This window comes from Neomonachus schauinslandi, chromosome 12 (genome assembly GCF_002201575.2).
Source record: "Neomonachus schauinslandi chromosome 12, ASM220157v2, whole genome shotgun sequence".
NCBI classification, from domain to species: domain Eukaryota; kingdom Metazoa; phylum Chordata; class Mammalia; order Carnivora; family Phocidae; genus Neomonachus; species Neomonachus schauinslandi.
Window position 1 is genome coordinate 63,744,857 of NC_058414.1, and position 27,489 is coordinate 63,772,345.

General features: G+C 43.7%; 1 protein-coding gene and 1 non-coding gene across 2 annotated transcripts in view; both read left to right on the forward strand.

The window, feature by feature from the left end:
• NPSR1 (neuropeptide S receptor 1) overlaps positions 1-26,194 on the forward strand; it is a 141,461-nt gene extending 115,267 nt beyond the window's left edge. Inside the window, 5 exon segments of the mRNA XM_021699385.1 lie at positions 7,603-7,679; positions 20,357-20,415; positions 20,417-20,444; positions 25,074-25,250; positions 26,103-26,194. Coding sequence (XP_021555060.1) covers positions 7,603-7,679; positions 20,357-20,415; positions 20,417-20,444; positions 25,074-25,250; positions 26,103-26,194 — 433 coding nt within the window.
• On the forward strand, positions 4,982-5,087 carry LOC123326428. Its single transcript, XR_006541088.1, has one exon. It is a non-coding gene; the product is annotated as a U6 spliceosomal RNA (small nuclear RNA).
• Positions 26,195-27,489: the final 1,295 nt, after the last annotated feature.

The window sequence follows — 27,489 nt, forward strand, 5'->3', positions numbered from 1 at the left end:
GGGTGGCTCAGTCGGTTAAGCGGCTGCCTTCGGCTCAGGTCATGATCCCGGGGTCCTGGGATCGAGCCCCGCATCGGGCTCCCTGCTCAGTGGGGAGCCTGCTTCTCCCTCTCCCACTCCCCCTGCTTGTGTTCCCTCTCTCGCTGTGTCTCTCTCTGTCAAATAAATAAATAAAATCTTTTAAATAAATAAATAAATAAATAAAAACTGTATTTGATTTGGGGTGACTGGGTGGCTCAGTCAGTTAAGGGTCTGACTCTTGGTCTGGCTCAGGTCAGGAACTCAGGGTCCTGGGATCGAGCCCTGCAATGGCTCCGCACTCAGCGCTGCTCGGGATTCTCTCTCCCTCTCCCTCTCCCCCTCCTGTTCATGCTCTCTCTCTCTCAAATAAATAAATCTCTTTTAAAAAAGCATTTGATTCGATTTTCCAATTGCCCCAATACCATTTACTTTCGATGTTACATATGAATTCAAGATCTAACTCAAATCTACTTTTCTAATGCCAGGTCATTTGTCCCAACACCACTTACTGAATACTGAATAATCTATCTTTTCTACATGGTATGAAATGGCAATTCTACCATATGCATATTTATATTCTAAATACTCTCATTGTTTCTGAACTTGTTAGTCTCTTCATTTTGTTTTTATTTTCTTTTTTCTCTATCATGAGACATACTCCTTATACAATAACCTTTTTCTTTTTTTATATGTTGCAAATATGTCCCTCGTTTGTCATTTGCTTCTTCATCTTGAATATGGTTTTATTTTCAGTTAATAGGAATTGCCATAACGAAGAAAGGAGCGAATACACAAATAACTAAGTTACTGGCTTTTCTGCCACTAATACCACATTGTCACTTTATATACATGTCATATCCCATAAGACAGATGTCCTGTCTTTCTCAAAGCTCCCCTGGCTATTTCAGGGGAGCTACTGATGCTCTCCCTTTCAGCTCCTACTCCAGGCATAACCAACAAGGGACACCCCTCACTCCTTCCATCCTTTGCGCACATCGTTCCTTATGCCCGAGCACTCCTCCACACTCACCCTGCCTTGCTGCCCTGCTTCTGGCAACCCCGCTCACATTCTGCGCGTCTCACGCCACATACCAACTCCACACAGAATGGCCACTGCTGGCCCTAGGCCAAGTAATGCCTCGGGTGTTCACCCAAAGCCTCCAAGCTCAGCTCGTCCTTGTCGCCATGAAGGCTTCGTGGTAGTGTCATCACCCGCTTGTGTGGCTGTATCTCTTGAGTATAGAACTTTGTCTCTTCATTTCTGGATTCCAAATCAAGTACCTAATGCTCACTCTGTAAATGTTGGAGAGAATGAACAATGCAGGTCTGACCGATAAAGGGCACCAATCACAGGACAGAGGTGCCGTGTCACTCTGATACACACACACCTAATATGGACATTTCTGGCTATTTAGAGCCTAGATCAGTTTCTGGCAGATGGTAGATCCTCCATATATGTGAAAGGGAAGAAGGAAGGGAGAAAGGAAAGAAGGGAGAGAAGAAGAAAGGCAGAGAGGGAGGGAAGGAGAGAGGAAGGAAGACTTGCATTGTCTGGGGCAAACTCTCAGGAGAGCTGTGTATGAATAAAGATTTAGCTCTTCCATCATTAATTAAATCAGGCTCCCAGGACTTGAAACCATAGTGACTGACAATAAAGGCAATACACTGTTTTTCTGGGTCAATACAACTCCTGTTATTTCAAAATTTACTTGACATAACTGTCTAACTGTTGCTGGGGAGGTTATTAGCCCTGGTGTAATTGCTTTACTTTAGCAGTGGTTATTTTCTTGTGACTTAATTGATTTCTCATTTTTCTATCATTTTTATCTCTGTGCCATAAAGATGGAGGCATAAAAGATCCATGGCCAACAATTGCAAAGGAATAAGTGGAAAAAAGCACATTTGTCATGGAGCATTGATTCGTGTTATATGAAAAAAAATATCCACTTATTCTGCTTGGGGAATGGAGATCAGACTGTGAGAAAGTCCCATGCTAAGGTTGGTACAGCCCAGTAGAGTTCAAGGCCATGGTGTGTAAAAGGGTCCCAGGGGTCTGGCCCGCACTGTCTCTGGGCATGTGGTCCAAGGTCAAGGAGAATGACCCATCATATCAGCAAAGGAAGTGACATACCATATGGCGTTACCTGAGGGGTGGCAAGAGTTACCTTTTGAAAAGCCATTCTCACTGATTTGCTAGGTTAAGGTAGATGTTTGTGATGGGATTTCCAATATCCATTCCATAGTAAGCCACTCATGGCAGCCCTTCCCCTCAGTATGTGAATGGTTTGAGAATGGCCACGTGACCAATTCCAGCCAATGAGATGTGAGGGAATGTCTTCTGAAGAGCTTTTGGAAAAGATTTCCCCATTCTTAGGAAACAAGTCCAGGAGAGGCCAGCTTCTCATCTTCTGGGTACTGCTTCTGGATATAGGTGTCCAGGATTGACACCTGGAACTGCTTCAGTCTGACTCAGGGAGACACCTACACTGAAAAGAAAAGAGAAAGGGATGGAAAGAATGCAGATTTCTCAAGTTCAGCTTTGACCCTTTGAAGTTGCAATTATGGGAGATAAGAAATATTCTGATTGCTTAGAATAATTTGAGTTGGAGTTTTCTGTAAGTTGCTACAAAAAATATCCTGATACCCAGCTGTCCATACTTGCTGTTTCCAGACATCAGTGAATTCATCTGAACTACCGAAGCCATCAGAGTGAACTCTTCTTCTAGGACCATTAGGAAATCTCAGTTATTTCAGTGGTACCAAGTGAGTTAGCAAAGGCATCCCTTTGACTTTCTCTGTCCTGGGAGCACATTAAACATGGCGCCAATGGACTGTGTATATCAGGACTCTCAGATTTTTTTTAGTTTCTTAAGTATCAAGCTGTTTTTACATTTTCCCCCCAAAGTTAGTTCTGCCTTCATGTCTCCCAGAGCCCAACTACATACAGAGATACTATTCAGTCCCTGACCCCTTGCCTCTTCCCATATACCCATAGGGCACCCACCCTCTGTGAGACCCTGGACCTGGTAATGGGGATACGGAAATGACAAGACACACATGCTATCTGAATTTAAGAATAGTTCTGTATAATAGAGAAGGCAGCCAATTAAGGAAGGAGTTATAACACTGTGATGAGTGCTGTGGTAGGGTAAATAGAGAGCCCTAGGGGACCCACAGCAGGGATGCTAACCTGGTCTAGGAATCAAAGAAGGCATTCAGGAAATAACTAGAACCATGTATAGCACGTATATAGCACGTATTGGTATAGACCAATACGTCTCCCAGAGGAGCTTGTGCACCCTTCTTAACAAGGTTGTTAGCAAGTTGGTTAACAGCCCTTGAAGTCAGAGGACCCATCCTCTAGGTGTGTGAACTCAGACAAAGCACTGAATCTCTCAAACCTGAAGTCTGAGCCCCAGAACAAGTCAGGGCCCCTATTATAAACTCTGTGTCACCCTACATTTTATCTTCATAGAATTTGCTCCTTTATAAGCATATATTACTGTGTCCTCATTTTATTATTATCTATCTCCACAAATACAATGTGAGCTCCATGAAGGTTAGGACTCTGTATTTTCTGCCACAGTATCCACAATGGCTCATCAGGTGCCTGGGACAAAGTAAGTCCTCAAATACATATAATGAAATGAATTAATTAATAAGGAGAGAGACACTTTTGACTAGGAAGTGTCCTTAATACCCCTGCTAGAAGAGGAAAAAAGGCCTTGTTCAGTGAAACACCAACTCCTCCTACCTGTCTTCCCTATGCTTCACCTCGAATGAGACCTTCAGAGCACAACTGGACACAATCCTCAGGCCCCAAATGTGAAACAGAGATGGAGCCTTAGATCGCCTCTGGCTCTGAATGTCTATGGTTTCAAGATTGTAATCCATGAAGTCCCCAGCCTTGTGCTGAGTCCTGCAGGGGTGGAGCACTTACAGTCTGAGTGGAATGCTGTCTGTTGTGTCTCCTAGGAAAAGCAAAGGTTTTGTTCTGTTTCCTGGACACTTCTTACCACATAATGTGGAGCCAGGACTAAGGAACCAGGTTCAGGCATCCTCCTAAGGCAGTCCTGCAAGGTCTTTCTCTGCCTTGCCTCTCACTCTACCTCCATCATGAGCTGCCTCTATAAAGGAAATAAGAGAAAATGGGTCTGTGTCTGGATAGTCTCCCATAAAATCAAGAACTTAGCCAGCCAATTACAGATAAGGGATATTTTCTTCAATCTGGATGATCTTTCAGTTTTCAGATTTCCGAGAAGCTTGAAGAAAAGCTTCATTTGTTGGGAGAATGGAAATAGGTCGAAGACATGGAAGAAGTTAAAACAAGAGAGTGGAGATGCTATTCTCTAGCTCTGTTTCTGAGAATGGGCTATGTATAGATCTGCTGATCTTTAGGACATGACCACCACAGACAAGACTCAGTGTAACCGACGTTATACCAGCATGGAGGCCCCAAGGAAGTGGGAGCTAGTTATCATTGAGGAACAGGGACAGCTTAGAAAGGTTTCATAGCTAAGTGATACATGAAGAGTGGGTTTAAAAATGCATTTCAGCAAGACAGCAAAGCAGACACAGAGAGATGAAAGGCACTGGAACTCAGATTCACCCAAAGTCAACCACATATGAAGCATGGAGTCAAGGTTAGTTTTGTCAGCCTGCTCCTGTTGGTCACCCCTGTTGCTGATATGGAGAAAGGTCATTGGGAGACGGTGGGGTGGAGGGAAGCAGGATGATGACGGTAAAGGTGAGGAAGGCGGAGGCAGATTGTGGGAGGTTTTGATGCCCTGCATAAGAGCCTGGATGTCATCTTGTAGGAAAGTGGAGACTCGGGGGGGTTTTAAGCCAGAGAATTACTCTGTGTCCTAGAGCTCCACCTTGATGGCAGCATGGGCATTCAAGATAGTAGCTGAGTAGAGGCATTAGAAGATCACAATAATCAGGCAAGAGGTCATAAGGGGTGCTCGTTTGGGGAGCACACATACTGAAATTGGAATCATACAGAGATTAGTATGGCCCCATATGAGGATGATATGAACATTCATGAAGCCTTCTTGAATACTTTTAACGGGTACTAAGCTTCAGTTGGGGAAGATGAAAAATGGAAGAATGGAAATGGATGGTGGAGATGGTTATGCAACAACGTGAATGTACTTCATGCTGCCAAACCATGCACTTAAAAATAGTTAAAATGGTAAATTTTGTTATGTTTGTTTTACCACAATAAAAAAACCCTATCAAAATATTTAAAAAAAAAAAAGAGTTTGTAAGGATCTGGACTGATGCTGAGGAGCAGGAATGGAGAAGAAAGAACAATCATGGAAACATTTTGAAGGGACAGACCATAGAACTTGCTGATGAAAGAAACAAGGAAGAAGAAGGAGACAAATATAATTCAGAGATTTCTCTGATGCATAACTGTTCTGCTCTGAGCAGTGGCCTGATTTGGGTAATAAAGGGACACCCTACTTATTAGGAGTTGCTTTCCCCTTGCCCGATGGATCCTAAGGAGATGAGGCAGAGATGACTTAGTCCCAAACCCCTAACACATAAGACCTTCCTTAATTTTCCATTGTGTATATGGCTGATGGCCAATAAATATTTGAATTATTGATTGATTTAGCACTGGGGTTGCAATTGTAATACATAATTAATGTTTCATACTGGCTGTAACCTTTCCTTGTAGTTCATTTACCTGGGGAAAAAGTTTCTCTGCTGTAACAAATGTCCAACTCAAGGTAAAGAATAGACTCACAAGTAATTTTTTCCTCATTTCTTCTTTAATGTAGACATGCAAATCCCAGAAAAATCCCTGGGCAGGTATATGCAAAGAACTGGGGATGTTCCAAAAAGACTCCAAGCTCACCTGGAGCACTCAGAGGGGTTCACTAAGCAAGAATGGGAAAAGCAATAAGGAGCAGAAGGTTTTTTAACACACTCATTAATTGGGTTATATTCTAAAGATCATTAAAAACAATTAGTGCTTCATCAGCCACTGCAGACCAGACCTCTGATTTTGTTTTAACCAGTAAATCTCAAGAGGGAAGTTTGTGCTATTCTAAAATAAAGCAATGCTTTGTCCCAAAGTTTTCAGTTGAGGTTCTTAATATATTGGAAGCATCACGTAACTAACTAAAGAAGAGTATAAATTTTTATATTTATCAAAGGGGACAAAAGACAAAATTTCCTGATGCTTTTGAGTCATTAACACTTTGTTTTCCTGTTAGGTATAGATTATGTCATGCTACAGTAGGTGTGATATTACGTGAAAAATGGGGAAGAAAGAGGAGAAAGAAAATGACATTTATTGAATCTCTGCTAATTTCCAAGCACTGTGCTTGGCATTTTCAATGTTGTCACACTGGATCCAAAAAAAAAAAAAAATGCATAAGAAGTTTGTGTTATTAAGTCCATTTTAGTGTCAACAGAGGCCCAGTGCCTTAGTCTGTTTTGGCTTCTGTAACAAAATATTACAGACTGGGTGGTTTGTAAACAACAGAACTTCAGTTCTCACAGTGCTGGAGGCTGGCAGTCCAAGAACAGGGCACCAGCATGGTCAGATTCTGGTGACAGCTCTCTTCTGGGCAGCCGAATTCTCCTTGTGTCCTTACATGGCGGAGGAGGCTAGGGAGCTCTGTGGGGTGTCTTTTATAAGAGCACTCATGACCTAATCACCTCCCAAAGGCTCCACCTCCTACTACTATCACCATGGTCATTTACATTTCAACATATAAAGTTAGGGGTGGTGATGCAAACATTCAGCCTGTATCAGTCAGTATATTGCTTATCTATTGCTGGGTAACAAATTATCATGAACCTGGTTACTTAAAACAACATACATTTATTATCTCCAGGGTCTGTGGGTCAGGAGTCTGGACATGGCTTAACTGGGCATGGCTTACTTCTGCTTAAGCAAGGCAACCAACAAGGTGTCTGCCAGGGCTGGGGTATCATCAGAGGCTCAACTGGGGAAGGATCTTCTTTCAGACTCCCGGGGGTTCTTGGCAGAATTAATTTTCTGCTACTGTAGGACTCATGGTAGCAACAGAGAGAGACACTAGCAAGACAGGCACTACAATCTTACACGATCACAGACATTTATCACCTTCAGCCCAATGCAAGGATTAGAAGCCAGTCACAGTTCCCACCGCACTCAAGGGGAGGGGATATCACAAAGGTATGAATACCAGAGGCAGGAATCATGGGGCCACATTAAAGAATGTCTAAGGTCAAGGTCATACAACCAGCAAGCAGTAAAGCTGGTCACAAATAAAAGTATTTCCGATCCCAAACCCTGAGTTTGGATTCTAATCTCAGCTCTACCTCTAACCATATGAGTTATCTTGGAGAACCATTTCACTTCACCAGATTCTAGCCTCCTCAGTTAAAAGAGAGGTAGCTGTAACATGCTGGGATTCTATAATCAGCAAGCATAGGGGCCAGGCATGGTTTAGAGACCCCCCCCCCCCCCCCCACACCCCCCCCCCCGGTAACTGGGGGGGGTCCCCTTTTTGTGTCCTCACAGTCCTCACAGTAGGGACCCACCAGCCATGTTAGTATTACTTCTGGTGCTTTCCACAGTGCCATCTATGCCATTGTGATCCGAACCATTTGGATTAAGAGCAAAGCCCACGAGACCATGATCTCCAACTGCTCGGGTAAGTCTCTAATCGGCATTACCCAACTCTTGGGTAATTTTGCTTCTGTAGTGGTTTTTCTCTAGCAAATCAGAGCTTGGGCTTTGCCTGAATACAACAAGCCTGCACTCTTCTATCAGGACCCAGCTAGCAGATCAGACCCACCAAAGGCTCTCCTGGCAGGTACTGCTTCTTCCATGTGGCCTCCCTGAAGACTCAAGAAGAAAGAGGGGGGGTGGACTTTGGGTGCCAGGATCCAAAGGTTGCCCCAGTTTCTTAGGCCTGGCAAAGAGGAACACCCTGGAAGACATTGGGGTGAAAAGAGGTCTGTTCAAGGAGGACACATTCAGTGACATGTGAGCATAGACATTTCTACTTGGCTTGAATTTACAGATGGAGAAAACTGCCATCCATCCACAGAACAATCCTGGACTCTAAGCCAGGCAAAGCATGGTCAATGCTTTCCCAACACACCATCTCACCCCAGAATGAGCCTGAGACCACTCACAATAGCCCTTCCCCAAATTCTGCATCAGTAAACCTTAGTGCGGAGCACCTCCCCCACGGCCGGCGCTGGGCCCTGGAGGCCTACCCTGCCTCCCAGGCCCCCACTGCTGCACCTGCCGGAGACCAACCTGGAGAGAACGCAGTGAACCACGTGCCAGAAAGAGAGGGGCCAGGGCTCCTGGTTTTCTATTTATTATAATGCGACTAGTTCTCTGTTCAGGCTCCCCACCTCCTCCCATTCCTAGTACTCGCATGCACACATGCACCCCCTTCACACACCCAGTCTCTCACACCCACACTTACACACTCCCTCACACGCACTCACATGAGGACAGCGGGCTATAACACAGATGTCTGGAATACAAAAGGCTGGTTTCTGTTCCAGATGTGCCACCGAGAGCTGTGCCACCTTGCAAAGTCATCTAACCTCTCTGGCCTTCAAGAGCTTAAAATACGGGGACAGCCTAAATGGTCTCGAAGCTTCCTCTTTTCAGACTGTTGAACTAGTACCTTTACTGGACCGAGACCATGCTCATTTTTCTCACTTTGAAGCTTCTTCTCCCAGTGTGACGGAGGGAAAGTCATAAAGATTCCCAAGTGGGCACTAATCATCTGTGTCCCTTCTCTAGGAGAATTGGTAGAGACGTATAAGTCTGGGTGTCTTCATCTGAATTCAATTCAGTTCTGCTCTGTCCGCCACATGTCGGCAGCGGTACAAAGCCCTGGGAATGCCTGGGGAAATTTTCAAATGCGCCTATACCTGGAGACCCCTGTCCGAGAGATTCTGATTCACTCGGTTTGGAGTGAGGTCTGGCATCGTTACTTTGGGAAAGCTCTTCGGATGATTTTAATGTGCAACCACGTTTGACAACCTCTCCTCCAGTGGGAGACACAGTTCCAGGCAGCCGACTCCCACAGTGACTGACAACAGTAGCCCAGACGTGTGTGCAGGCTGCTCAGAAATCTTCCACCCATGGAATACCTCTCATTCAATTTGTGACTCATTCCGGCTTCCACGCAGATCCTCCACACAGACTCCCTCACACCAGTCTAGTCTCTGCACCCTGGTTTTTCTAGAAGAACAAGAGCAATCCAAAAGAATAAACACAAATGCATTCATTTTATTCATCATGAGTGGCTTTGGTTAAAAGTCAGAATATTTGTCTGAAAAAAAATGGAGGAGGATGTCCTTCCTCTATCAGATATCAAATAAATATATTAAATACTATAATTGTTGAAATAGGGTATCGCTATCAAAGAATTACATGAAGAGGGGACTAGAACAGAACAGAAGCTCTAAAGGAAACCTTACGAATTTAGGGTATGATAAAGTGCTTCAAATTGATAGAGTAGTAGAGATTGTTCAGTAATTAGTGTTGTTGAGACAATTTATTTGGAAATAAATACACTATAGTCCTACTTCATATGCCACAAGGAAATAAACTTTTTTAAAGATTTAAATCTAAGAGAGAGAGAATGGAAAGAAAATATAAGAATCATTGTTTATAAACAGGAAAAATGGGAAAAGTTCTGAATACCTGCAATGAGGGATCAAGTATAATTATATAGACATACAATCAAATACTACAGCTGTAAAAAGTATTGTGTTGTATACTTATTGCAATAGAAAGATGTCTATTATGTATTAGATTAAGGAGAAAGTGATATCACTTTTATAAATATATGAATATATAATAAATATTAGAATATGCATGTGCATATACAGATAAATGATAGCTAGCTGGATAGATGGATGAATAGATAGATAGATAGATAGATAGATAGATAGATAGATAGATGATAGATAGAGAGAGATATATAGAGAGAGATATATCGTAAGCTGATGAATCCTTAAACATTCAAAACTTACATTCTCAGTGAATGGGTAATGACCAAGATCCGATGAATCCTGATATATAGGTAGGATGCAGAAGCTACAAGCAATAGGGAAGTACCCAGAGGTTGCTATGAGAGATACAAAAAATGCCTCTGCCTGCCCTCAGATATCTCCCTGCTGAGCCTTCTATGATGCCTGAAATTCAAACCAATGGAATCAGTCCTTTTTCATTAAGGTACTATCTCTAGGAGAACCCAGGAGCAGTGCATTTGTAGCCTGGGTTGAGTAATGTGCACTATACAAGCATATACTGATCAAGTTGTTACTTAGAGTGCATGACCCTGATTTGATGGTGGACAGATCAAGTGTGGTGGGACCAGAGGGTTTGGGAAGGTCCAGAGCTTTGGGTTTGAAGGGGAACAAAGTAAAAAGGGGGGTTTCTTAGTCTGTTCAGGCTGCCATAACAAAGTGCCATAGACTGAGTGGCTTAAACAACAGAAATTCATTTTATCACAGTTCTAGAGGCTGGGAAGTCCAAGATCAAGGTGCTGGTTGATTCTATTCCTGGTGAGAGCCTATTCCTAGCTTGTAGATGGCTGCCACTTCCCTCTTGTTGTGTCCTCATATGGGGGTGGGTGGAGATTGAGAAAGAGCACCTGCTCTGGTGTCTCTTCTTGTAAGGGCACTAATCCCATCATGAGGGCTCCACGCCCACGACCTCATCTAACTCTAATCACCACCCAGAGGCCCCATCTCTAAATACCATCACGTTGGGGATTAGGGCTTCAGCATATGTATTTGGGGAGGACACAAACACTTAGTCCATAAAAAGGGAAAATCAGAAAAAAAAAAAGACACTGTGGAAATAACTGAAGACCAACCAAATGAGAATAGACAAATGCTGTTTATCCAGAGCTTGCAAAAGAGTCATTGCAAGGGAGTCAGCCACCATACCTTACATTTTGGCAGAGACTCAAAAGCAAGCAGAGGAGTGGGAAAACTTTATAGTGGAAAAAGGGAAGACTTCAGATGTGCCCTGGCTGGTGACTATTGGCATGGGAAGCTGCAGGTAGGCTAAGTAGAAGCATGGCATCCCATGTGGTTGGTTAGGGGTATATATTTGGCTTCCTCTGATTGGTTTTAAGTTGAAAACAGGGACAAAAACTAAAGAAGCTGTCAGTCATTAATCAAGTGTTGACCGTTTGGGGTAGATTTTTACAGGTCTTACTGGACAGGGGGAGAGAGACTGACTTGCCACAAATTTGACTTGTACACAGTAGGTTGGCCTTCTGGCCTGGTTACTATAGATAATGGATTGGTTTCCTGGCCTGGTTGCTGCAGAGTGTGGGTCAGGGCTCTGTTTCTATACATGGTCTGGCCATGATCCATTTGTTTATTCAGTCTATCAACACAAGCTGGCAAGACAGAGGAACAGACAGAGCCTCTCCTGCCAGCCACTTCACGAAGTTCTTTCCATACTGTATCTTCTTGAATCCATACACAACGCTGCAAGGCGCATTATCATCTCTCTTTTACAAATGGAGGACAGGCGTGAAGGTTAAGCACATACGATTGACCAGAAAGCCTGTTTTCTCCCCGATACCAGGCTGCCTCTCAGAAAGGACACTGAAGAAAGGGAGGTGGTAAATGACTGACACACACACACACACACACAAAAAGAGCTCAAAGTGAAAAAACCCAAACCCTGGCTCTTTGGCATGGCTTCTCTTCCACCCGACTCCCTAGAATTTTGCCTTGAGAGCGCTATTCTGGCCCCAGCCCCTGAAGTATTTTGATTTGAAGTCTTTAAAATCTAAAAGGTGGCCACCACTGGTCAAGGGCCCAATTTTATCTCGGTAGGCTGAGGTCTTCCTATATTGCAGATTTAAATCAGGTTGGTTTAAACCCCTGTCCCGTGCTTCTTGCCAGTTCCAGGAGGCTGGCGTGTCCTACACTCTCCCCCTGAGCTGTCACATTCACCTACCCCTCCTCAGAGTGCTCTTCTGTTCCCTCTGCTCCTGGCCCAGCAAGCATGGGATCCACATCACTTTCCTTGAGTTTATCACTCCCAAGAGTAAATAAAGCAAATGTTGAGGTGATGAAAGGTTTCCACATCCTATCAGCTGCTCCCCACCCTTTTCCAGCAGGCTTTTCACCACTGTGGTTGGGCTCTGTCTCTCTCCAGAGTCCCCCATATCTCCCTGCTACTAGAATTTCCAGTCCCTAAACTACTGGCTTCCCCTGTCCTCCAGTCTCTGAAATAGTACAAAGCCACATAGAGAGCAGTTTTCCCACTGGTATACAATATGTTATTACCTTCCCCAAAGGCGAAAATGGCTACAGTCAATTTTTATTCTTTAATACAAGTCTACATCTCCATTACTGCTATTTTTTTAGTTGTCCATATTAACACCAGTGAGCCCCTTCTAGAATGAGGAGCAGATAGTAGTGTCAAAAGCCCAGGTACTCTCTGTATCTGATTCATAAATGGAACTCACCTGATTTTCTATTTGTTATTACAGCCAGGCAGCTATGGAGTTGGCTGGTAAATAGATCTCCAGTGGTGTTAGCATGCCAGGATTATTGCTCATCAACAAGGGGACATCAGCAATGATTAGTGTGAACAGAAGCACACTGTGTAAATACAGGCTGCAAAAATCCAAGCTCTCATTCGTTTATGAACCACTCTTCTTACCGGCAAGTATGTCTGTTTTCTCTACCTCAGAGGAGGACAGAAAGAAAAGAAAAAGAACAGTTTAATAAATGATCTAAATACTTTCCCACAAACAAGTGCGGAAAGCAAGAAGTAGTGGGGATGAGATTTTCAATATTGTAGGTAATCTTTCATAAACAGGCATGCTTTTGATGCCTAGGGGTATCTACTTCTGTAAAATAGAGCATTTAACTGCATAGGGACGGGAGATGCCGAGGTGCAGCCACAGAACGCGCAAACCTATCTGCGCATGACTGCATCCGGCCATTGTGGCTTGGGAGACGTGGTACGATCCATGGCACATCCAAACTGCGTTTCAAATTAAGTGAGTCAGAATGAGGTGGATAAAAAAGCTTTGGATTAGGGACTGGGTTAGAGTCCTCTTCATTTCTAGCTAAGTGAATTTAAGATAAGCCCATTAACTGCTCTGAGTACCTTTCTTCATTGGAAAATGTAGGCAAAATGGCTTCTCTACCTATAACGACATTTAGCAAAAGACATAAAGAACTTCATGGAAAAAAAAGTAGAAAGATATAAATAAATGAAGCTTATAACAAGTTCATGGATAGTAAGATTCAATAGCTTGAAGATGTCAGTTCTCCCCAACAATCTACAGATTAATGCAGTTCCTGTCAAAATTAAAATGGGACATTTTATTGAGCTTGACAAACCAATTTTAAAATATACGGGGAAATTTCAAGAGCCAAGAATAGCCAAGACACTCCTGGAGAACTAGAACAAAGTAGGGGAGGTTTACTGTATTCAATATTAAAATCTATCATAAAGTCAGAGTGATTAATAGAGTATGGTAGTGACACAATACAATGGACAAATAGAAAATGAAACAACCTCAAAACAGAACCTACACGTATATGAAAACTTGATCTATGTCAGAAGATCATAGGGAAAGAAATAAAACTGGCTCTTTACCTCAATTTATAGGCAAAAACAAATTCCAGGTGAATTGGAGACTGAAATTTTGTTAACTTTAAGCAGAGCAAAGAGCAATTTTAAGTAAAAAATGTATTTATTCATGAACAGCAAAGAAATTGCAGTTCGGGACAAGCAAGGTATGGCGAACCTTAGGCAAGTCTAAAGAGAAGAAGGGAAGGTGAGCTTTTATTAGGTTTTATTAGGTTTTAGGAGGAACCTGGGGAGGGCTGTTCTGAACAAAAGGTCACTGGAGAACGAGAGTTCCAGGTGGCGGTGGTTTCTCACTGGCAGCAGGTAGTGGTTGGTGCCTTGGTGCTGGAGCAGGGAGGGATCTTCCTTACTTTTCTTAAAGGCAGGAGACAAATTCCTGTGTGAAAAGTGAGCTCCCTTGTCAAAATGATTCTGTTTCTTCTTTCTGTTGGTTGGGCAGCCTGCAGGGAGTGGTACGTGCGAGTGAGCACCTCACTTCTGACTCTGTTTTAAGTGAGGTTTCCTTTATGTTCAGTATATATAAAACTTTTCAAAGAAAATGTAGGATGATACCTTTATAACACTGGGATAAGGAAGGACTTCTTAAACAAGATCCAAACAAGATCTTTTATGTTAAATCATAAAAGAAATGATAGATAAATTTGACTCTGTTAATATTTAAAAAGTCAAGTACAAAGTGGGAGAAGTTATAAAAAGATGAATATAATAAATGAGTCACAGAGATGAAAAGTACAGCATAAGGTATATAATTAATAATATTGTGATAACATTGTATGGTGACAGATGGTGACCACACTTAGCATGGTGAGCACTGAGTAATGGATAGAATTGTTGAATCAGTGTGTTGTTCACTTGAAACTCTTATAACATCGTATGCTGATTATACTTCAATTTTAAAAAACATATACGACAACAACAAGAGATAAATAGAAAAAAATCAGCAATACACAAACAGGCCTTTCACAGAAGGGGAAAAAAAAGGAATGGCCAAAACTAAGATTCTCAACCTCATTGATGATCAGGAAGATGCACATTTAAACCTCAGTTAGATACAATTTTCTACCCACAGGATTAGTAAAAATGTTAACATCTGATCTTTCAAAGTGGTGAAAAAGATATAGAGCTCATGGTTTATTTGGCAACATCATTCCTCAAAAACGTAGTAGACTTCTGATCCATTTGCTTTCAGTCCATTTCATGTGCCAGGAACCATGCCCAAAAAGTCTTTCTTAATAAAATTCTCAGGTCTGACTTGTTTCTTTTCTTCCTCATGCCATCCCTGTCTTTAACTTAATGGAAGCTAGGTTGAAGCCATCGGAAACAATAGTCAGGAGGCCACATCCTTAGTCTCATCTTTGCCTCAGGAACGATTCTGAATGGGTCTTTGCTGGTTAAAACTTCTCAATGTTATAACTTAATTTGGGGATCAGGGTCTGCTCCATTGGCATAAGACTTGCACACTTAGAAGGTATACACATTTGCTTTAATGCTCCACTCACATTTCCAATTTGCACCAGGTCATGCAAAGTATGTATCTGTTACTATCAGGGGCCAGAAAGCAATGGAAACTTGCAACTCTATGAGATCCCAAATTGTAAGACTTTCTTTAACCTCCTGTCATTTTTGTTCATAAACCAACCAACTCTTGTCTGAATTCATCTCTTTTTTCTAATACCTTGCTAAACACAGCTGGTAGCAATCAACATACACTATTAACATTCTATTTACCAAGTGTGATGGCTAATTTTATGTGTCAACTTGAATGAGCTAAGGGATGCCCAGATAGCTGGCAAAACACTATTTCTGGGTATCTGGAAGGCATTTCTAGAAGTGTTTGAATCGGTAGACTAAGTAAAGATGTTCTCACCAATGTGGTAGGCATCATCCAATCTGTTGAAGGCCTCAATAGAACAAAAAGACAAAGGAAGGGTCAATTTGCTGGGACATCCATCTTCTCCTGTCCCTGGACATCAGCACTCCTGTTCCTGGGGCCTTGGGCTAAGACCAGGATTTACACCATTGACTGCCCGAGTCTCCAGCCATTGTGCTCAGACCTACACAAACATCTTCCTTGGGTCTCATGATTTGTACTTGGACTTAATTATACCACCAGCTTTCCTAGTTCTCCAGCTTAAAGACAGCAAATTGTGGGACTTCTCAGCCTCCACAATTTTGTGAGCTAATTCCTATAATACATTTCCTTTTATGTATATCTCTATGTATTTCCTATTTGTTCCATTTTCTGGAGAGCCCTGACTGCTAACCCAGGCTTGTCCTATGGGCTCCAGGCTCAGTAGGCACACAGTTTGACTTCCCAGGCATCATATGTGATGGTTCTATGAAATGGATCTCTAGTGTCCCAGCTTCCAATATCAATTTCCTTGCCACCTGCTGCCAGCCCACAGGCCAATGCCACATGTTTTTGATTTTTGTTATGATAGCGTTGCATATGAGATACCAACTTCTGCTTCAGTTAAGGAAACACTAGCTGCTATATCAAAGAAACCCCCAAATACAGTAGCCTTAACAAAGTAGAACTTTGTTCCTTGTTTAAAGTCCAATCAACAGTAAAAGTCAAAGGGAAGGGCCCTGCTCCACACAGTCATTCAGAAACTCAAGCAGGTGAAGATTCTGCCGCACTTAACAGATGGCTGTAAGATATCCTTCAGCATCAACATCCAACAGTCAGGGGTGGAAGGAAGAGAGAGAGGAGGATTACTCAGGTGGTTTATCTGAGCCAGGCCTGAGAATAGTGTCCATGGATTCTTCCCATATTCCCATAGGTAGAGCTTAGTCATATGACTACACGCCGCTGAAAAGAAAAGGCTTGCTGGACAGCTCACCTGTCTCTGCCACAGTTATTTTAGGTCTGCCAGGCTTCCTGGTTCCACCTGAGCTGAGGAGCTGAGGAACAGAAAAAGCTGTGAGGTAGATGAGTTAGGTCATACCTCCTCATATCTAGCTATGACCTCTGGTTTGTTAGAGGGTCAAAAAAACCCCAAGGGAAGGTAGTGGTCAAAATCCCACAGCTAAGCAGATGAGACCTAATGCACTAGAAATATTTAACACTGAGGTTATATTTGTAGATAAACCAGTTATCAATGATCGGAAATCAAAAATTAATTTCAAATTTTAAAAATTTTACAATTCGGGCATGACTGTTAAAAACGTTTAAATTTTTAAAATCAACCCGAAATACATAGACTTCCCAATATGTGAAAAAATATTTAAGACATCCCCGGGTAGATTTCCTTGTTACAAACAAATCACCTGCACTCATTATAAGCCCAGAGATGACATAGTCCCCTCCCAACCAGGAATAAATTCTATCTCATTTAAAAATCCCAAGATACCAATTGCTCCCCTTCAGGCACTCAGTTCACAAAAACAATGGATTCCCAGTGGCTCAGCAAGGGGCATGAAGCATGGCGAGGTAAGGAGCAGGAACTGGCCCTTTGGAGACTAAATGGACAGTGTGGGCCCCCACTAGGGATGCATCCGTGAATTAAGACTGCCTAAGGCAGCATGCTGCTTCCAGTCCCAAACCTAATGGACCTGCTGCCTCAAGGCTACCCCAGCTATTAATGCGCAGGGATGGCTGGATTTAACTGCTTTTTGCTCCAGCTCAGCACCAAGGTCTGGGTGGAAATAATCCTTTTATCTCCCAATAAAGGAGAATTACTGGCATTTTGTAGCTCAGTTCTCTTTGAAGAGCCATCTTTAGAAGCTGGAGGCTTTGCATTTCCTAGAGTGGTCAGATTAGAGACGTTTTTCACTGATCTCATTGGGAGATCAAAGGGCAAGTAGTTGATTATATTGTCACCCAGTTGCCCTGTGGAAAGTACTGCCAGGTTCCATTTAAAAAAGTTAGAGCACAAATGTCATTCTCAAGAACTTTTCTGAAAAACCAACCAAGTCTTCACAACCATATTGTTTCAGAACCAGCTGTTACTCCAGCAAATGGGGATATTTTGAAAGGATATAATTTGGTCAGCTGTATTTCTTACTTGCCTCCCCTGGGTAAAATCCTTCTGGGAGAATTTTTGGATGTATATAATTCCTATATACAGATAACAATCTAAATGCAGTAATACTGTCTGTTCACTTCCATAAAGGCAGTCCATATACATCCTGAAATACTATCAAAACTTTATTCATCCCAATTAGTAAAGGAATTGACATTCTCAGCATAGGGCTTGTCATCTTAAATACATTATTTTGTTTTTATCTTCAAAACTCTGAGTTTGGTGCAGGGCGCCTGGGTGGCTCAGTCGGTTAAGCGTTCAACTCTTGGTCATGATCAGATCACGATCTCAGGGTTGTGGGGTCAGTCGTGGGATCCAGCCCCGTGTGGGGCTCCATGCTCAGTGGAGAATTTGCTTGTAAGATTCCCTCCCTCTGCCCCTTTTTAAAAAGCCTCTGAGTTTGGTATTTTATGCCTTGTTTTTTAAACTGGGAATCTGAAGCTGGAAACGGTTGGTCGTTGCCTAAGGTTACACAGCTGGTGATTGGTAGAGCTGGAAAGTATATTCAGGTCTGACCTTGGAGCCTGTCTCCTTCCCAGGAGACCACCATGGAAATCAGGGTTTTTCAACCTTGGCACTATTGGTGTTTGGGACTAGATAATTCTGTTTTACTCTCCTATGCATCTAAGGATGTTTAGCAGCATTCCTCACCTCTACACACTAGATGCCAATAGCAGCCCCCCCGCCCCCAGCACACTGAGACAACCAAAAATGTGTCCGGACATTGGCAAATGTAACCCTCAGGGGCAACATCGCCCCCAGCTTAACCGCTGCGGTAAATGCTTCTGCAACGTTTGCTTCCTTATGCCATGAAGTCTTGTGGTTCTGTGAAATGCACAGAATAATTTGAAGCCCTAACAGTTCCTAAGAGTGGCCTCACAAGGTATACATTAAGAAAGAAAACACCAGTTCTAATTAGCATTGCAGCTTATTGAACATAAAAGCTTCTTCCCATTATTCCTGATAACCGTTTGTCCTCTCCAGTGAGTAAATGTTCACACTCTGGAAAGACTCAGAAGATTCAGTGGTTTGCAGTCGCCTCAGAAATTCAGCCCAGACTCCCTGGGAAGACGTTCTAGATCTTTCCACTTCGGCCTCAGTTCTCCACCCCCCCCCCCGCCCCCCGAAAATCAATATCCTTTTAAGCTCCAACCAAGTGAGGTGACTCCCTCATGGTCCAAATACATCTGACATTTTCTGGTTTCCACGTCTTGGGTGAGGACACTCACTCTGCTTCACGTGTCTGTCCCAATCTCACTCCCACACCCACCAGTTCCACCTCTGGATTCTCTGCATCTGCCCTGCAGCCTTCCCCGCATAACAACGGGGGATGGCTCTCTCCCTCACAGCTGGTTTTCCTCTCCCTCATGTCAGCCAGGCTTGTCCTCACCCAGGACAGTGTGTGACCTTTCCTGCTGGACTGAAACCTCCTAGAGAACAGGAACTCTATCTTAGCCTCTTCTGTTCAGTCCTTATCTTTTGGCAGATGTGCCATGTTGGTCAGATTGGGCTGGATTAGACTGGAGAGGGTCTAGAATAATACTGCAAAGATAAACTTCAGACCAGTTTCCCTGGGATTAAAATAAATTTCAAATGTGGAATCTGAACACTGTAGTGAGGACAGGCAAGCACAGCAATGTACAACCATCCTGCCCCACATGACAGGTGCCCCGGGTAGGCCTTTGACATGGGCCACTGCTAGGGTCGTGCTCATTGAGCCCCAATCAGTGGCATCCAGCTAAGGGTGCATGGGCCTGGCATCCCATCCCTGCTTCCCTCGCTAAGGGTGTGCTGGGGCAAGGTTGCGGGCATCCACAGGAAGGTCACCTTTTCTCAATTTTCACAAAGGCGCCATATTGCCTGGCAGAAGCTCTGACAGTGAAAAAACTCTTCCGCAGTGGCAAGGGACTCTGCATCCAACATCTCCATTCCCAAATGTACCACCTACACACTCCTTTCACTAAGAGCTATCACTCTGAATTCTGTCCACCCTAATCAACTTTTATTTTACCACTACTTCTTAACTAGAGAGTGGTTTGTATTCATTGATTCAACAAATATATATTAATCACTCACTAAGTTTAGAGGATACAGCAGTGAAGAAAACAAAGTCCCTGCCTCCATCAAGCTTATACTCTAATAGATTGGTATACACACGTACCCCTCGTGTGTTTACCATCAAACAACAGCCCACGTAGAATTAAATTATATATCCAGGTTCCTACTTGGGACAGGTTGTTTTGTTTTGTTTTGTTTTTCATATCCCTGGCTTGAGCTTTTGTTGAGAGTGGATCTTCTGAGTTAGATGAACGAATTAGTCTGGGGTAACCATTCTAAGAAAATGGCTTTGCCCTAAGTTCCTGAAGTGACTGGATGGGTAGCTCAGAATTGCCCCCTGGCTAATTCCAGGTCACAAGGCTAATTCCAGCTTTGGCTGATTCAGGGCATTCAGCCAAGACTCTGGAGAAAGTCTGGATGTCCCAATGCATTTGCATTTTATATTAAGCTGCAACCTGAGCAGTTTCTAGCATCCGGCTCAAAGCCATCTTTACTCTGATAATACTCGAGGAGGTCCTCCCAGGCAGAGGTGAGCAGGATCTAAGTGGTCCCATGACAGCTGTGGATCTAACCTATGATGTTCCTATTGGCAAAAACACCACTCCATTTCAGCATTCCCCTTCTGTATCTCCAGATGGAAAGCTGTGCACCAGTTACCACCGAGGGCTCATCTCAAAGGCAAAAATCAAAGCCCATCAAGTATAGCATTGTCATCATTCTGGGTAAGCAAATTCCCTCCTTGTGTTGCAGAACCGTGTGAACATTCCAAAAGCAAGCTTGTCCCAGGAGCTGGTGGTGGAGAGCCCACACAAGAAAGGAATTTGTCTGCAGGCACTCTACCTTTGTCTGACTGGAGAGGAATGTGTGGAATTTATCCATCCACCTGTGTCTCCTTCAAGGGCAGACAGTGGTTCCCGATCCTTCCCTTTAGGACTATAGTTGCCCACCAAGACCATGGGGTGTGGATAATTTGGAGAAAGTTGATTAAGTCATAACTAGCTGAATGATGCTCACAATTACCCAGTTGACCCTGTTGCATTCTCTGAGACATATTCTCCCCTAAGGCTGAAGTTTATGAGCAAAGAAAGACAGAAGTGGCATTCCATTTCTTCTGGATACTTAATTGCAGGGTCACTACAAGTCCCTTCCTGATGGCCACTTGATCTTCTCCCCTTTCTCTCTACTCCTAAGACCCATAACATCACTTCATCTTAGAAAAAAAAACGGTATTTCTAGAGCACATAATATGTGTCAGATTGGTGTGTATTCTTTGCTATTCTCAAACCTTCGAAGCTTCCTTGCCCTTACTCCCTCTTAGTTAATGACCTTGCTTCATATTTCACTAAGAAAATACAATAGAACCCCCTCATCCTCCCAACTTCGCATCCCTCGACCTATCTGCCTTTCTACAATGTGCTCTGTCTTTTCTCCTATTCCGGTGAATCAACTGGCACTGCTTCTTTCTAAGCCCAGAATGATTGCTGGAGCCCCGAATCCCATTCCGGGCTGCCTCCTCAAGAATTTCAGCCCTCTCGTTATCTCCCCTCCCCAACAGGTCTCCCCTTAACTGGATCGTATGCATGTAAATATTGTGCAGGAGGCCGCTCGGTGAACTCCACCGAGTCACCGAGTCTCTTCTAACACAACTCTTCCATGTTTTACCTCTCATTCTCTGGAGCCTGTTTCCATCCGCTTCCTCTCCTGTCACTCCTGAAACCACTTTCAGCAAGGTCCTCACAACCTCTAAAAGGCCAGTGTCAATTCTCAATCTTCATCTTGACTTGTAAGCAACATGTAATCAGTTTCTCTTTTTAAGAACACTTCCTTTGCTTAGAAATTCTATTTATGATTTCTACTTGAGATCTTGATTTGTATTTCTGGTAAGCTTATCATAGTCAACCTGTCAAACCGAAAGTCTTGGCATGTTCTCCTCCCCTACACAAAGTAACTCTTCCCCCAATTGTCCCTATTTCAGTAAATGACACCATCTTTCACCCAGTGTCTATATCAAAAACCTAAGGGTCATCTATCTGTTGTTATTCTATTTCTCAGACATCCCACATGACTAGTGCATCAGCAAGGCCTGAAGGCTCTACCTGCAAAATAGCTCTCAAACCCAGCCAGTCCTCACTATCTATCCAACTCCTGTCTTAGTCAAAGCTTCTACAAATTTCTGCCTAGAACATTATAACCGGTATTCTCTTTATTCCTTTTCTGCAAAACAACCAATGTGATCTTTCAAGATTGTAAATCAGGTATCATCACTATCCTGCAAACCCACCTTTGGCTTCCCATTACATTGGAATAAAACCCTACAGTTTTATTGAGGGATAGATGTGTGATCTATCCCTCAGCCAGGTCTCCAGCCTCACTCCCAGCGCTCTCCTCCTTGCTCATTTTATCCTGGTTGCATTGGTCTTCTTGCTATTTCTTCAAAATGTCCACTTGTTTGCACCTGGGGGGGACCCCGTGCTGTTTCCACCACCTGAAATACTCTGCTCCAGATGGCCTGGCTCCCTCCTCACATCATTTTGTTTCCCAACAGTGCTTCCTCCTCAGCCAGGCCTCCTTCACAAGTCTTAAATAGCCCTCCTCTAGTCTTTACCCGGCCGTATTTTTCTTCCTCCTCCCACTTCTACCTGAACATTTTATCTGTTGGTCTGCTTATTGTCTGTCCCCCCCACTGGTTTAAATCCATGAGAGCAATGACTTTTGCTTTTGTGTTCCTTATATTATCATCACCAAAGCCGGAAATAAGATCCCACATACACTAGGTGCTTCATTAATATTTGCTGGGAACAAATGAATTAGGATATGCAAGAAGGAAAGGGATTTGTGCGATTTGCTTTTTATGTAGCTCAAATACTTCCCTCCCTACCCCTCTGGCAGCTCCTGGGAGCCCTAAGAAAGCAGGCCTTTTGTCTTAGCTGTGTATCAGATCACCGAAATAATCAATCTCACCTTTCTGAGATGCCATTCCAAAATGCCAAACAGACCGGGCGCAGAGGGACTCAGCCAGCAGGATAGAGGTGCAAAACAGCAATGCAGGCAGAGCTGGGGCAAAAGCAGATACAACCACCAGGGCTCACAGTCCTTTCCCAACAGCTGATCAAGTAGCGCAAAGATTCTCTTGCCTTCGCAGATGGTCAGAAATAGAGATACACATCCCCTGGATGTTAAGTCAGGACATAAATGTTATACATGTGTTCCAGAGCCGACATAATTATTTGTAATCAGGAACCATCTGCTCAGACCCTGAGGGTCCTTTAGTCGGAGAGCAGAGAGGCCCCCAAGAGGGTCAGCCAGTGTTAACAGCCCAGTCAGACCAAACCAGCCCTTCCTATAACAGATACCTTGGAATGCCCCTTTACCATCCTGAAGTGAAATGTATAATTAATACTATCCACCTAACAAGTCTTAAAAGATCAATATGTAAGAACACAAAGGAGGACTAGAGAGAAAATAATGTATAATAAAACAGAGCAGATTTCAATATGTAAATACTTGGCCACAGCTACACTAGAAGAATAATGAAGTAGGCAGCTAGATGTAATAACAGCTACAAAGGAAAATCAATACAGGTGTGTTTTCATAAAGACATGAAAATAAAGCAACATTGCTGTCAGGGACTTGATTTGCTGAGCAGGTAAATAAATCCTGCTAAAGTTCCAAATTAGAAAAAGTAATCTTTCCTCCCTTTGCAAAAGAATTGCCTTTCTGGAAAATTCACTATTTCTTAAAAATATTTGTGTTCATATATAAAACGGAGTTAGGTTTCCAGATTGGAGTAATTATAAACAGAGTTCTCTGCTACATAAATGCTCACTTGGACATTCAAAGGACGTATGGGACATTGGTGGGACGGCCTGCCCCACACAGAAGGACTAGTATCCCTGGGCAAACCAGATCCCCCACCAACCCCACACATGCACATACATAAACATGCACATTTTTTTCAAAATGCCCCCAAAAGGCAATTTTGCCCCTTCATGCCCCAGAACCACTATTCTAGGCCAATGCTAGGCTTAACCACCAGTGCCCAGAATGCTCAGTGGTCTTTGTGTTTCAGTTGCTCCTCTTTAGTCCATTGCCAGGGCCTGGGGAATAAACACACGCCGGTCAAACAGTTACAGGGGAAAGTAGGCCCCTGCAAGCAGATGGCGAAGGAACCCTGACTTCTCTGAAGAAAAGTCCTATGGGTGAGAAAGGGGGAGAGGGAGGGTAGAGAGGATGTAGCAAGAAAGCAGAAGAGGACACGTCCATGTCTAGTCAGCCCCAAGACTCTTTACCTCGGTGCATGTGGGTATTAGTCCAGTTCCCCAGAGAAAGAAGAGATATACATGTATGTAAAGAGAATTATTAGAAGGAATTGGCTCACATGATTACAGAGCTGAGAAGTCCCAGGTCCTGCAGACCCAGGAGAGCCGATGGTGTAGTTCCAGTCCGAGTCTGAGTGTGAAGGAAGGCAGGAGAAGAACGATGTCCCAGCTAAAAGGTAGTCAAGCAGGCAGCATGAATCCTCTCTCACTCAGCTTTTTGTTCTATTCAAGCCTTCCAGGGATTGAAGGGGGTCACGCACATCGAAGAGGATGGTCTGCTTTTCTTAGTCTACCAATTCAAATGTTCATCTCATCCAGAAACACCGAGAAATAGTGTTTCACCAAATATCTGGGCACCGCCTGACCCAGTCAAGGTGACCCATAAAATTCACTGTCATGCTCTGGATCTCCCCATATACCACCCATTTCCTCTGAGGATTTGGAGACAAACAGAATCAGGGGCTCACACACAGACTGACTTGGAGAGGGGTAGAGGGCAGCTATTTTCTGGAGTGGCTGACTTAGAAATGGAAAAGAAAATTAAGAACATTGTGATGAAGCCAGATTGTGCTTTGAAAACGTTAGGCACCACCTTTTCCCCCGCCATACCCTAAAACCAGGAGTCACCATTGGTCAAAATGCTTCCTGTTCTTTTGTTTTGCTTTGTTTTTTTCTCATAGAGCCTCCAAAGAGTTTTGCTGGTTTTCCTTTCACACTATGTGGGATGAGAAGCTGAGGCCATGCCGAGCAGTTCCCAACCTTTCCAATAGGACTCACAACAGGGGTCAAATCGAACCCTCCCTTTACAAATTCACTCAACTCTAGCAACGTATCTGTGGGCTGTGTACGCATGCCTGTGTATGTGTGCATGTGTGTGAGTAAACATGACGTTAACGTTAACACACAATGTTCTAAATATTTCTGAGAGATCTCAGGTGCTAAGGAACCTCCTATTTGGAGCTCGACTTGGGGTCGCCACTGGAAGCCCCCCAGCTGAGTCTGCTACGGTGCTAACGGCTCTCTTCTCCCCAGCCTTCATCTGCTGTTAGAGTCCATACTTCTTCTTCGACATATGGGACAATTTCAGTCTTCTTCCAGACACCAAGGAACGCTTCTATGCCTCTGTGATCATTCAGGACCTGCCAGCCTTGAATAGCGCCATCAACCCTCTCATCTACTGTGTCTTCAGCAGCTCCATCAGCTTTCCCTGCAGGTAAGGGGCACTCCTGCCTGGGCCAATGCAGATAGCCACTGTACTTGGACTCCAACATGTGTCTTTTCAGGTAATAGTTGAGATGCTTGAGGGTCAGAAAGGCTCGCTAGTGTGACAAATTCAAACCCAGGTTCAGGTCACGCTCTATGCTCTTTCTCCTATACCACCTCACCTGCGATAGCAACCATCTTAATCAGGTCATGCATAGAAGAACTTTCTTTAGCTCAAAGCTTCCCAACATGAATTTCCTCAATACGATGCTGTGGGGATAGCAGGACCCAAAGCATTATTACTATGTTATAGATAAACAGATGAAGGCTCATGAAGGTAAGTGACATTACGGAGGTTATATGAAAAGTAAGTGCCAACGCTGAAATTAGATCCCTCCCACAACTACTCAGTCATTTTTGCTCTTTTGCAGCTGTTTTACTGCATAAGCTACGGAGAGTAGGTAGAGAGATCCATAGGAGATAGAATAGTAAAATGGTTTAAGGCTTGGGTTTGATGCCCGTGGCTAAGTTTCAAATCCTACCACTGCTGATTCATAGCTATGTGTTTACCTTGAGCAAGTTATTTAACTTCCATAAAACTCAGTGTCCTTGCCTATAAAATGGGGCTAGTAGCAGTGCCTACCCAGGCTCTGGTACTGACCATTGGGAAGGAGGGCTGTGAGGGGTGGGGAAGTAAGGTGTGTGTGTGGGCGGGGGGAGGGGGTGGTATCACATGCAAAGTGCTTCAACAGTGTTTGATCCTCAATACATCCTCCATAACTATTATTGTTTAACATCCTTACTTCCCTTTTCATCAGGTCAAATTATTTTTCCCTCCCTGATTTATTCTTTCTCTAGGGAAGCAAACATCACGGGATTCCAGAATGACATTCCAGGAGAGAACTCAGAGGCACGAGATGCAGGTTCTATCCAAGCCAGAATTTATCTAGACTCTGGGGCAGTAGGATTGCTAGGCTGAGCCCCATCAGCAATTCTGGATCCCTGTCACCACCTTGGGTGTGTGCATGGAGCTTGAGCTGACTTCTCCACCCTGTTCCTTCCATCACTTGGGAGATGCACAAGGCAAGCATCCTAAGGAGTGTGTGTCACCTGCTTCAGCAAGTACTGGCCAATGTGAGGTCACCAACTATTCATGCCATCCAAGAAAGATGCTCCCTCCTTCCCCGCGATTCCCAGCCCTCCTTCCCACTGGTCAACACCAGAACCCAATGGACAGAGGCATCTCTGGCCCAAGGTCCAGGCTTGGGCAAGCAGAGGGGACTAAAGAAGTACGGTTGTACTACAAGAGTCTCCTAATTACAACTTAAGATGTAAATCAAGACTTGTTGAAGCCTAGATTTTCCCCCCACTTTTGGATTGGCAGTTCAGCAGTTGTAGCCAAGAAGATATTTATCCTTAAAATGGCAACAAATTCATTCCCAGGCACAGGTACGTTGGGTCTCCTCTGCGCATAGCCTCAGTTTGCAGTTGGGTGTGTCGGCAGCACCTAACCTCACAGTCCTGTTGTATCAATCAATGATTTGTCAAAAGAACCCAATGCTGGCCCTCTAGAGGAAGGTTAAAATTAAGGGGTACTTTCTCTGATGGGAAAAAATAATAATACTAAAAAGTCATGGGCCCCAGACCTCCAGTCTCTGAGAGTTGGGACCTGGGTTTCACACGTCTTTGGGGCTCCCCGACAGCCCCTCCCTCGGCTTTCCACATTTGGGCCACTCTGGGCTCCAGTCCTCATCCTGCAGGGTCACCTCTTCCCCTCTGACCTCTCTGAACCCTCTCTTTAGTTGAGAGCTGAGTCCCTGTGGCTTTTCCAGGCACGATGTTCCCGTAAGCTATCGGTTTTGCACATCGCAGCCATTGTCTATCTAACACCTCGGCCAGAAAGTGCTGGTGGGGTTTATTTTGACAAGTCTGGAGTTTGGTATTTATAAGCTTAATCCAAGTGAAATATGACTAAATGTTTTCTAGTCAATTTTTGCCATCAGATTTTTTCCTAAGTGGAAATGGCATAATTTAATTTGATTATATATACATGCCCACCCACGGCTCTGGAATGTGCGTGAGCTCCTTATTTTTAGCCTCACATATATTCTTGACATTAAAATCTCCTTGGCAAAATCCTCCTTCCCAGAATTATTCTGAGCTTAAGTCTTTTTTTTTTTTTTTTGGCCTACCGCTCTAGTGGAGTCATTAAAATGTGCAGTATATTTTAATAGCACTCCAGTCC